General features: G+C 49.1%; 1 protein-coding gene across 1 annotated transcript; it reads left to right on the plus strand.

Annotated features, from left to right (window-relative positions):
* Positions 1–4818: 4818 nt before the first annotated feature.
* Kcna5 (potassium voltage-gated channel subfamily A member 5) lies at positions 4819–7738 on the plus strand. Its single transcript, XM_032907382.1, has one exon. It carries the CDS (start codon positions 5134–5136, stop codon positions 6940–6942), a length of 1809 nt encoding a protein of 602 aa, XP_032763273.1. The 5' UTR covers positions 4819–5133; the 3' UTR covers positions 6943–7738.
* The last annotated feature ends 4985 nt before the right edge of the window (positions 7739–12723 follow it).

A 12723-nucleotide genomic window follows, 5' to 3' on the forward strand; every position in this document is an offset into this window, starting at 1 on the left:
GTAGTGGAAACGTTCTCCTGACCTAGGTGAAGATGTAGTTCTCCATGTTTGGGGTTATATTATATATTAATACAATAACATTTATCTTAACTTAATATACAGTGACTACATCTCAAACAATAGGAAACGAATTGCACAGCCCATCACTCTAATTTGTCGTTTTATCCGTAATGTTGTTTTTGTCCACACAATTGATGTGGCTTGTTTGGTAATGGATTATTTGGTAATATGTAGCCTGCGCTGAAGGTCAGAGCAAATCTAATTTACCCTTTGCCCTATTTGGTCATCTAAATGGTTCTTTCATTTATCAACTCCCAGGAATGGCCTTTGTCTCTGTCCCTCAGTTTTCCCTTTCTCCTGACCCAGTAGCTGCTTTCTTCTTAGTTCAGATGCAATCAATGTGTCTTCGTTAGAATTTATAACACAGAGCTCACATGATATTTAGTTTTGTAAGAAGACAGAAGTTAGGCATGATCTGGTTCAAGGTCTCTCTTCAGGATATTCTCTCTCTCTCTGTCTCTCTCTGTCTCTCTCTGTCTCTCTCTTTCCCCCTCCCCCTCCGCCTCTCTCCCCTCTCCTTCTTTTCCTCCCCTTCCCCCTCTCTCCCTCTTCCCCTCTTTCTTACCTATTTATATATTTACCTGTATATTAATGTTATAGATAGGTATATAGATAGATGATAGATAAATGGACAACTGATCAATAACGCGAGGTTGAAAACAAATGTAGGTTTTTAACACATGCACCTTAAGCATAAAGACAGACATTCTAGAGGAAGTGATAGGGAAGCATGAGAGAGATGAAATATAGACATATATTCAATGGAGGCACACGAGGAGAGGCCCCACTGCTCTGGGGCTGGGGACGTCATTAAGACATGGCCAATCTGCTCTTCATGAACTGGCTTTCGTCCACCTGGCTGGCCGGTCTCTCAGAACCTTCCACAGTCTGCTCTGTCTGTCAGTTCCATTAACTTCTTTTCTGGTCCTCAAGTCAGGCCTGGGATTTCCTTTCTGGAGTCTGAAGTCATAGTCTTCCTTCCTCCTAAAGAGGCCACCTTCCGCTCACCACCTCAGAGAAGCCTCTTTAGGCTCCAAAAGGAGCACAGGACCTACTGTTCTCACAGCACCCTATGTTCTGTGAGGAACCTCTCCAAGTTGGAGTTAAACAAGCAATGTAAAAGTAGGTGCTAGGGCATTTTGTCTTTCCTGGGGTGTTACACTAAAGGGTTTCAAAGTAGTAGGTTTGCCTTGGTTGTTAATACATTACTTATACCCTAGAGAAATAGCTTGCATGTAGTAGATAATTAGTTAATAGTTAATGAATTATGTATTAATTAATATTTATAATATGATAATAAAATACAATGTTTATAATAAATAATAAAAAAATGAATAGTCTTCATTTAGCCATCCCATGTGGTCTAGGTTAGCCTTGAACTGTCTGTGTAGTTAAGGGTGACCTCTTAAACTCTTGATTTTCCAGCCTCTACCTCCAAAGAACTGGAACTGCAGGTATATGCTACCATGTCTGGCTTAGTAAATGTTTTTGTAAGAGAAAGCCTTGTTATGTAGCCCAAAGCACTCACAAACTTTCAACCATGCAGTTTTTACCTTCCAGGTGCTGGGAATAATGAGTAGTGTGCCCTCTCATTCTTGGTTTTTGATAAATAATGGATCAACCAAGTTAGCATGTAGGATACTTTCTTCTCTGACTTTCCCTGTGCCTCCTTCTGTAGCCCCAGCTCCCCTCCCTTTAAATGCTCTTCTCATAATTGCTCCTCTGTTTCGTTCTGTACTCTTGCCAAGGTTACCTGGGGTCTTATAGGAATCTGCTCTCTTTTATTCCACTCTGTACATTTTGTTCTGAGAGAAATAATGAGGTGCTGTGAATAATTCCTTGAGAGCCATCCTTTGGAGCTAATCTGAATGAGGCTGCTATTTAAGGTGTGACTTCCAGACAAGCACGTCAGCACCACCAAGGAGCTTTGTCTAAAGCTGCAGTCTAAGACCCATGGCACCTCAGAGTCTGTACTGCTGTGAAGGCATGTGCTTCCCACAGATCTGTAAGGGGAAAGAAAAGCACATTCACTCACTGCAGTCTTGTGACATGAACCTGGGAGTGGTGTTGACAGGACAGGAAGCCGCGTTTCTGAGGGGCAGTCTTGAGACCACCTTGCCAGGCTGTCCCTGGTGAAAGGAGATGTGAGAAGAACTAGGCAGAGAGAGTCAGACTGCAATGCCAGTCTCGCTCTTATCAAGTCTTGGCCAGCTCCTTGGTGTTCTAGGGCAATGACTGTTAGCAGAATTCTAGGCTTGGGTGCAGAGGCCAGATCATAATGGTCCTGCTGGGCAGAAGGCTGCCCAGGGGGAAAATAGACTTTACAGGAAAGCCAAGGCAGAGATAGAGGCTGGGGATACCCCCAGCTAGGGGCTGTCATCTAACTATCCTTTCAGTCAGCTAAAAGCAAGGGTCTTTCATGAAGGCAGGTCTCAGCAGCTCGCCTATGGCTGCCACACGTGACACCCGAAAGCAATTCAGCAGGAAATCTGGGGGAGCGCCTAAGTGTGTAAGAAACAGATTTAGAGTGAAGGAGGCCTGACTAATGTTCTTCTATCTTCTCATCCTGCCAGGAATAGTTCTCCAAGGTCCCAGAAAGGCACACCCCAGAGAACTCTCCCCCTTGGGAACTCAAGGGCAGCCCATATGAATCAATATCTCTCCTTCTTATGCACAAGATGCACCATTCCGTGACAAGATATAGGGCCATAGATCTCTGATATCACCCTCCACAACCCCAGCAGGGAGCCACCCAACTCACTGGGAAGAGGAGGCTGCAGGTGCTAGGCAGTAACATGCCTAGTATGTATAAGGTCCTAGGCTAGACCCTTGACTCCTTAATAAATGAAGAACTAAGTAAATAAACCAGGGGACTGTGGAATGGAAAGTGCAAGGCTGGCTGCTGACACTTCCACATGTCGCCTCACATCCACACTCAATCCGCATCCTCGCATGTCTGTAACATACACACAAAGTCACACGCAGCCAAATGTCTGCGCATGCCCGGTTCCCAGCAAGCTTCTTGTACATATCCACTAATGAGATCGTGTCCTCTGCATTTCCAGTGGTGTCACAAGTTTGTGCGCCCCTTGCTGTTCCAACAAACGCTGCCGTAAGTTTCCAAAGCACCTGCGTTTGTAGACTCCTTCACAGACAATGGGTGGTGACATCTCTGGAGTAGAATTTCAAACAATATGGAGGTAAAGAAAATAAACAATACAATTAGGCACTCAGAATCACAGTAACTTCCCAGCAATGGAAACCCAAAAACATCTGGAGGAAGCTGTGTCTAGAATTGCCAGACAGACCTTGAAAAATCGGCCCCACTTTTGAGGATGATGACAGCCCCAGAGACTAAAGACAAGGGCAGAGTTGGGGGTGGGGGGGTGTCCAAGCCTAGGACTCTATCTCTACATTACTCATTCTTCTGCCTCCTGCAATGGAAGAATGCTCTCGGGCCAGATGTGGGTAGGGGAGAAAGAAGCTCCAGCACTCCCGGACTCCAGCACCTTGGGGTTCAATTCCAGCATTGATACTTTTTAGTTTCGTGGCCACACAATGTAGTCAATCTTTCTGCGCCTGAGTTTCTGTGTATGCTGAAGGGTAGTAGTAGTAGTACTCAGTTACAGAGTGCACTGGTGCAGAAGCACACAAGTCAAGAATGATCTGGACATAACAGCAACAACTCACCGACCTCCACCTCCTTCTCTTTCCACGGGTCTCTGTGAGTCCCTAGTTTAGAGCTGTCCCATGCACAATCTCCAAAAGGATTTATTTTACCCTTTCCTTTCTCATTGTGCATTTTAAGAAAGAGGATTAGGTGAGGGGGTTGGAGGGATGGTGAAGGATGCAGAGTCAGGAGAGCAGACAGCCTCTCTCTTGTTGAGGCTAACCCTGGGTCAGTACTGGCAGTTCAGATCACCAATGTCTGGATGATGAAAAACAGGCCTCAGGGGGTGCTGTGAGGGCTCAGTCTCCTGCCTTTCGATGAGTTTGTAGGCAGATGGGAAGAGTTTCGTGTGTGTGTGTGTGTGTGTGTGTGTGTGTGTGTGTGTGTGTGTTTGTCTGCACACGTGAGCGCCCGCACGTACACACACACACACACACACTCACACACACACACACACAGAGAGAGAGAGAGAGAGAGAGAGAGAGAGAGAGAGTTCACTACTCCCCTGCACTTTAATTTTTCCCAAAGAGAGAGGCTGTTAATCTCTAAAGCAGTGGTTCTCAACCTGTGGTTCCCAATCCTTTTGGCAAACCTCTATTTCCAAAAATGTTTACATTACACTTCAGTAGCAAATTCCATTTACAATACGATAGCAACATGACAGTTATGAAGGAGCAACAAAAAATAATTTTAGGGTGTGTGTGTGGGGGGGGATGGTCAACACAACATGAGGAACTGTATTAAAGGTCGAGAAGCACTGCTCTAAAAGAAAAACATAGGAAGGACTCTCTTCTTCAATCTCTTATACTGGAACTCAGCTAAAAGCTTTTCCCTTCCATCTAAAGCAGTTCCCACCCTCTGGCGTCCCCTGGCTTTCAGTGCATTCCCAGGTGATCTGAGATCCTGAAGCTAGCTATTCTCATCCTGTTGCCCTGGGAGTTTCAGCACTCCTGGTACAACCTGTTCCTCGCTCCTCCTGCTCTTTTCCTCCTCCCCTTCCTGTCCTTGCGGCAGGGGCCCCAGCTGAACCCTCCAGAGAGACACTCTCCGACTCCGTCCCCAAAGGAGAAACGGGAGGGGGAGGAGGAGAGGAGGCAGCCACAGAGGGCGGAGGCCGGGGAGCTCAGCCAGAGAGGGGCTGCTGGAGGTTGCATCTGCTGGAAGGAGGTTTTTCCCGCTGCCTGGTAACCAGCTGCCAGAACACTGAGAGGGAGAGAGAGGCAGGGAGCAGGGGCAGCAGCTTCTTGACGTCAGGACCAGCCAAGGATCGGGCCAGCTACCCCGGCCAGCCTAGAGCCAGCGGGGCCTTCGGCTGGAGAGGAGACCTACGCGAGGCGCAGAGCGTGAGTTGGGGGTGTGGGAACCGGTTGTCTGGGGCGCAGCATGCCCCCTGCCCCCGGACCATGGAGATCTCCCTGGTGCCCCTGGAGAATGGCAGTGCCATGACCCTCAGAGGAGGAGGGGAGGCAGGGGCAAGCTGTGTGCAGACCCCCAGGGGAGAGTGTGGGTGCCCTCCGACGGCTGGACTCAATAATCAGTCCAAAGAAGCACTGTTGAGGGGGCGCACAACGCTCGAGGATGCGGACCAGGGTGGACGGCCTTTGCCCCCTATGGCTCAGGAGCTGCCACAACCTAGAAGGCTATCTGCTGAGGATGAGGAGGGAGAAGGCGACCCTGGCCTGGGCACAGTGGAGGAGGACCAGGCTCCTCAGGATGCAGGGTCACTCCATCACCAGCGAGTCCTCATAAACATCTCCGGGCTGCGTTTCGAGACGCAGCTGGGCACCCTGGCACAGTTTCCCAACACCCTCCTGGGGGACCCAGCCAAGCGCCTGCACTACTTCGACCCCTTGAGAAATGAATACTTCTTCGATCGCAACCGGCCCAGCTTCGATGGCATTTTGTACTACTACCAGTCTGGGGGCCGCCTGCGCAGGCCGGTCAATGTCTCCCTGGATGTGTTTGCAGATGAGATCCGCTTTTACCAGCTGGGGGACGAGGCCATGGAGCGCTTCCGGGAGGATGAGGGCTTCATCAAGGAAGAGGAGAAGCCCCTGCCCCGCAACGAGTTCCAGCGCCAGGTATGGCTTATCTTCGAATACCCAGAAAGCTCTGGGTCCGCAAGAGCCATCGCCATAGTGTCGGTCCTGGTCATTCTCATCTCTATCATCACCTTCTGCCTGGAGACTCTGCCTGAGTTCAGGGATGAGCGGGAGCTGCTACGCCATCCCCCAGTGCTGCCCCAGCCCCCAGCCCCTGCCCCTGGGATCAATGGCAGCGTCTCTGGAGCACTTTCCTCTGGCCCTACCGTGGCTCCACTCTTGCCTAGGACACTGGCCGATCCATTCTTCATCGTGGAGACCACATGTGTGATCTGGTTCACTTTTGAGTTGCTCGTGCGCTTCTTTGCCTGCCCCAGCAAGGCAGAATTCTCTCGGAATATCATGAACATCATCGATGTCGTGGCCATCTTCCCCTACTTTATCACCCTGGGCACCGAGCTGGCAGAGCAACAACCAGGGGGAGGGGGTCAGAATGGGCAGCAGGCCATGTCCCTAGCCATCCTCAGGGTGATCCGCCTGGTCCGGGTGTTTCGGATCTTCAAGCTCTCCCGCCACTCCAAGGGACTGCAGATCCTGGGTAAGACCTTGCAAGCATCCATGCGGGAGCTCGGGCTACTCATCTTCTTCCTCTTCATTGGAGTCATCCTCTTCTCCAGCGCTGTCTACTTCGCAGAGGCAGACAATCACGGGTCCCATTTCTCTAGTATCCCAGATGCCTTCTGGTGGGCAGTAGTCACTATGACCACTGTAGGCTATGGAGACATGAGACCCATCACTGTAGGGGGCAAGATCGTGGGTTCACTGTGCGCCATAGCTGGGGTCCTCACCATTGCCCTGCCTGTGCCCGTCATCGTCTCCAACTTTAATTACTTCTATCATCGGGAGACAGACCACGAGGAGCAGGCTGCCCTGAAGGAAGAACAAGGCAACCAGAGGCGGGAGTCTGGGCTGGACACAGGGGGTCAACGGAAGGTCAGCTGCAGCAAGGCCTCCTTTTGCAAGACTGGGGGTTCCCTGGAGAGTTCTGACAGTATCAGAAGGGGTAGCTGTCCTCTAGAAAAGTGTCACCTCAAGGCCAAGAGCAACGTGGACTTGCGGAGGTCCCTGTATGCCCTCTGTCTGGACACTAGCCGCGAAACAGATTTGTAAAGAGAGATCCAGGCAGACTGGCACCAGTGAAGCTGGCCACAGGGGTGCCCCTCGAGCTTGGGCATCTGCTTTACACCACAGAGTATTTAAGCCCACCTGGTCACCCACCGATGTCTGGATGTCTGCCGTTCTTTCACCCTTCTCACCTTCCTGCCCTCTAACTTCCCCATTTTTCCTCCTCTTTCCATAACCCCCGGGGTCGCCTATTTTTAACAAGTATGGCATTCCATGACGCAGGAGCCGTTGAAGTGCTGAGCCCTCACTGAAGATGGATGTATTCATAGCCAGTTTTCTATACCCAGCAGAGGGATAATCAAACAAATTTGACTTTAAAAAGCTCAGATCCCAAGAGAATCCATAGCGTTCCCTACCCCTGTGTTCCAAATTTACTTTACATGGGATTACGTTTGTGTATGGGCAAATATTATTTTTACGGCCGATGAGTGCATTTTGTACAGCAGTGCACATGAAGAATATTTGGGTGTGCTCTGAAGATATACTTTGAATTATGAAAGTGTTGGGGGGGGTCACCATTTCCTGGGACACTCAGGGACAAAGACCCTAAAAGAGTTGTTCAGGTTTCTGTGTTCTCAAGCCTCTTATTATTCTGGGATGTGCTATTGGTGCTTCTGGTCTAGGAGAGAGAATGTTCTAGAAGACCAGCAAATCTAATCTTGTGACTGTCTTCACAGAAGCATTTTAAGGATGTTGGAAGAAGGCTTTTGGAGAATTCATTCTTTTCGTTTTAATACCAGGAAATAAAATGTGACTGTCGGGCAAGTATTAGTTTTTCTACTGCTGAGGGTATGATATGTTAATGAGTGAAGTCTGGCACTTGCTGTCTGGTTTGAGTATCAGCACGAATGCTCTGACCGGGTTAGAAAACTCAGGGAGTCCAGCATTCCCCTCATTCATAATCCATTCATTCATTCATTCATTCATTCATTCATTCACTTTTCATCCTGTTCACAACTTCCTTCCTCTTCTCCCAGTCCTGCCCTCACAAATTCCTCCTCCCATTACCCCCTCTTTTTCTCCTCAGAAGGGGACCACCCTGCCCTGGACATCAAATCTCAGTCAGACTAAGTGCATCCTCTCCCACTGAGGACTAACCAGGCAGCCCAGCTAGGGGAAGGGGATCCACTGGCAGGCAACCAAGTCAAAGGCAGCCTGCTCCACTGTTAGGGGACTCACGTGAGGACCAAACTGCACATTTGCTACCTAGGTCCAGTGTCTGCTCCTTGGTTGGTGATCTCTGGTGAGCTCCGTGGACTCTGTGATCCCCGTGGTCACAGGTTAGTCTAGCATCTCCTTTTTGATAGATCTCTTTGAGCTTAAACAGAGGTCTTCAACCTCTAGGGGGAGACACCTGGAGGGGGGGTCCCATATCAGATATCCTGCATATCAGATATTTACATTATGATTGATAACCATAGCAAAATTACAGTTGTGAGGTAGAAACAAAATAATTCTATGGTGTGTGTGTGGGGGGGGGGGTCACTACAACATGAAGAACTGTATTAAAGGGTCAAATCATTAGGAAGGTTGAGAACCACTGGCTTAGAAGGATGAGAGATGGGTGGATTATGTCTAGGCTGTGTGTGTGTGGTGTGGGCATATTACAGTCACCACAGACTCTAGAAGTGGGGTTAAGGGAAAGACGTGATGAGCCCCACCCTGCAGCTGTCCTCTTGTGATCCCAGGCTCTGGGTGTCTCAAGGTTGTCTTCTTTACTGTAAGTCCCAAGTCCTCCTTGTTAATTACTTGTTCAAGGGAGCTCCAAGAAACAAGCCTGATGCTCACAGACAAGCCCTTTCAGAGGATCAGAGTCTGGTGAAGGTCACCCAGGGAAAGTGCCTGTCTGTTCGCTACAGGAGCCACGACTTCATGGTGGGGGTAGGGAAAGGTTTCATTGTTCCAGTTAAAGGACAAACTGTGGGTTTACTCCCATAATCCTTCAACTCAGAATGAATCTCTTTGTTCCTCTTTCAACTGGGTGGCTTGTGGCATAATCCCACAGCAGCTTCTCTCTGAGTTCCTGAGCTGTCGGGATCCCTCTCTGCTGTTGCCCTTTTCTACTGAATACAGGCTGGTATTCAGGGATGGTACCACTGGTCTAGCCATTCCTACTTCAAGGTGACCCTGGGGTTTGTGGCTGGCTCTCCCTATTAGTGGTCCACTAAATTTAAGTCTGAGGATTGTGGACTTACGTAAGACAGGATAGAATAAGCCAGTGTCTGAATACCCACCGTTCTTATAATAGCAGGTATACTTGGGAGACGGGAGAACCAGGCAGCCTGACTCCATTGGTTTTCAGTGCATACTAAACTTAAAGAGGATGGGCAAGAGCCCCTATTTATTGATTTACGATTTGCAGTATGCTGAAAAGTAGGGCATCTGCCAGAGCCCTGCTCCACAGAGTCACCTCTGACCTCTGCGCCTTGAAAGCTAGTGTTTTCCATTTGGCACTGGCCTGGGAATTGGATCTGAGAAGTAACCCCTAGGGCTCTGCCTTCCCTGCAGAGCAGAACAGAGAGGCAGGATTAAGTGAGGCAGAAGGAGCTACCCCCAGGATTTAGATTCACCCAGGGGGTTGATAAGGTATTGGCCCATTTATAAGGGACCTTGTCTTAGTGTCCAGGGAATGGGCACACTGTTCCACGCATGCTTAGGGACCGAGTAGAGGAGTGAGAAAGCAAGACCGATGGTTTTGCATGGGAGGATAGTGATGTATTAGCTCAGGGCTACAAAAGAGACCAAGATTATTTAACGAGGCTTCCCAGTCTCCGTGTTCACCCTCCCATCCCACACAGCAATGACAGGGGACTGGTCATTCAGAGGGCCTAGGTGCTTTGGTTCTTCTGATTCTGGAAGTTGCTGCAGTCACCCAGCTCACCACTGTGGTTTACCTTGTGCCCCAGTGACCAGGCAAGTCACCGGAGGAGGCCCAGATTGTTTCTAGACTGATCCTGCTGAGTTTTCCCTCTCTGATCCATCTTCCCTGTCCTTGTTTCCCCTCATGCTTCACCTTGAAGAAGTGAAACCAAGTGGTGTCAGTCATGCTTATAATTCCAGATGTTTCCTCCTGGCTCCCACAGCAGGAACCGTTTGCCTTCTGCATTGCTAAGGTGCACACGGAGCTTTGGGCTGTGCTGTGGGATCTGAGCAAGGCAGGCATTTCCCCTTCTTTTTTGCTGTTTCTGTTGTTTGCTTTACTAGCTGTGGGTTTGAGAGGAATCCCTGACTCTCTTTAAAATCCCCAGCTCCTTGGTTGGCCCTGTTGAGGCTGCTCCCCAGAGAGGGGTTCAAACAGTTCAAACTGCCGGCCCCTGAGGAGTTCTCCACAGAGTTTGTACTGCATTATTCTATCTGATGCAATGCTGTCTGGTCTGGGGTGGATGGAGCAGAATTTCTTTGGGGAAGGGACACCTCGCTCTGAATAGCCTCCACAAATGGCAGGTTTGTTTGCAATGGCGTTTGGTCCTGGAGTGAAGGTGGAGTGATCTTTGCTCTGTGTGGTGGGATTACTCTTTTCTAGCAGTGGTGCAGGACACTGGGAACAAATGTCTGAACACCTAAGGCTTCCAGACTCAGGGAGGAGGGTCAGTTAGTTGTAAAACCAAAGCAAGTTCTATAAGACAATGAGTGATCAAGTCCCTCCTAGGGATTTCCAAATGGAAGGTCAAGGGTCAGGTGGAGTTTGGGCTAAGCCACAGGGGACCTTCCAGAGACCTCAAAGGGGAATTCCAACAGTGGACTAAAGGGAGTCCCTGACCTCTGTCTCTCATGTCCTTCCAAGTAGTGTCTTGACTTAAGACTGAGGACCACAGAGCAAGCTCCAGTCTTGCTAACAGGAGTTCAGAGGGAGGTCAGCAGTCTCATCAGTGGTGGTGCTAGCTGTCAGCATTTATGAAAGGGACCAACATGAGCACGTTTTAGGCATCATAGGCTAAGTTGAAATCTATCTTACTGTAGATCTTTATATAGCCATTCAGAATATAACCTTTTCAAGTGTCAAATCCGTCTCTGCTGGAGAGTTGTACACTCTTGTCACTTTGGCTTAGCTGTCACGCAGAGTTGCCTCTTGGGGGTTTCATCAGATCCATGATGCCTAGAGCAGTTCCTCTGCTTTCCCTGTATTCAGATTGATGTGTATGTACTGCAGCCAAGGTCCCCATGTGGGGACGATGTTGCACTGGCCCCGCCCGCCCAGAACACATGTTTGAGACACTTGGCTTCCTCCCTGATGCTCAGTGAAAGTTGGCCACCCATCTGTGTGTGGCAGCTTGCTCTGTGTTTACCGAGGAGGGAGACGATGCCACACTGAACATCCTATCCAGGGTTTTTCTTCAGTTTCCTGTGGAAGGCTGAAGCCTATGACAACGTGGAACCCTCCTGGCCCTTGACACCACACAGGCAGCCCAGAGGATGCTCTTCAGTGACTTTCAGTGGAGACTTTTTAAATATGTATATATGGAGGGGGTGGGAGAGAGAGAGAGAGAGAGAGAGAGAGAGAGAGAGAGAGAGAGAGAGAGAGAGAGGAGAGGAGAGGAGAGGAGAGGAGAGGAGAGGAGAGGAGAGGAGAGGAGAGGAGAGGAGAGGAGAGGAGGTACCTTTGGGCTGGTCCAGCCCCTATGTGCACATGATGTATACAGGCTACAGTGGTGCTGCACATGGATGAGGGTGGTATGTGTACTCCAGCACACAAGCCTCCAGAGAAGGCAACCCACACACTACCCTCCTTAGTGTTTCCTTTCCAATGTCAAACTGTTCATCCTGGGTTGTTTCATCTGGAAGGGCTCTTATATGTAACCTGGTCTGTCTTACCCACTTCACAGATGAAAACTGAGGCCCAGGAACAGGTGATTCATACCACTTGCCAAAGTAAGATTAGAATTGGTTTTTCCCTGACTCCAGGACTGGATTTCTCTCAGGAAGCCTATGTGCAAGTCTTACACAAAAAGGCTACACAATCTCCTGAAGCTGCACCCCTGCCTAGCCTCCAGTAGCTCATCCTTGCCTTGTATTCTTGCTTCCAGCTCTTTGGGGCTGCACCTCCTGGGTACCTGATGAGTCAAATTAGCCTGACTCTATTTCCCTTCAAATATTTATAGGCTTAGAAGGAGTCTTGATATTAAAGAGGTTGAAGTTTAGCAAGGCACTGGGTCAGGACAGGAATGTGGGGTCCATGGGGACTGTGAGGAGATCCCATGTTCCCCCACAATCAGAAGAGCTCATTGCTAGAGCCGAAGGGCATGGAAGGCCAAACTGAAAACCAAAGACCCAGTTACAGACACCCCCAGATAGATACCTCTAAGTCTAAAGGCTTGGAATGCTGACCTCAGTCCGGAAACAGGGAATACTTCATTTTAGACATAGCTAATATACAGGGTCCATGTTCCTGCCCCTGGGAAGCTCCACCCAACTCCATGGCTTTTCCCCCTTTGAACTGCTTGCATCCTGTATTGTGCCTTAGCTCCTAGCACAAAACAGTGGCAATTTGTGACACACAGGATGAATCCTTAATATATGATGGTTAGAGGTCATAATGAGTTGTTGAGTTTACATACTGAAAATAAAACACTGAATATGGCTCATTCCCTCCTGATAATCCTGATACCTTTATTCGGGTGTTAGTAGCAGGTATGTACTCAAGCTGTTTTTTTATTTAACACCGGCTTCTTTTGACTCAGAATGCAATTATTTCCAGGCTCCTGCATGCACGTTGTTCTACAGGACGTGATTAATGCTTTTGGCATCCAGGCAGCTGTGGGAGAGCGG

Source organism: Rattus rattus, chromosome 6 (assembly GCF_011064425.1).
Source record: "Rattus rattus isolate New Zealand chromosome 6, Rrattus_CSIRO_v1, whole genome shotgun sequence".
Taxonomy (NCBI): Eukaryota; Metazoa; Chordata; class Mammalia; order Rodentia; family Muridae; genus Rattus; species Rattus rattus.

Excerpts from the sequence above, each read along its gene's own strand:
- Kcna5 (XM_032907382.1), top strand. The coding sequence starts at position 5,134 with ATGGAGATCTCCCTGGTGCCCCTGGAGAATGGCAGTGCCATGACCCTC.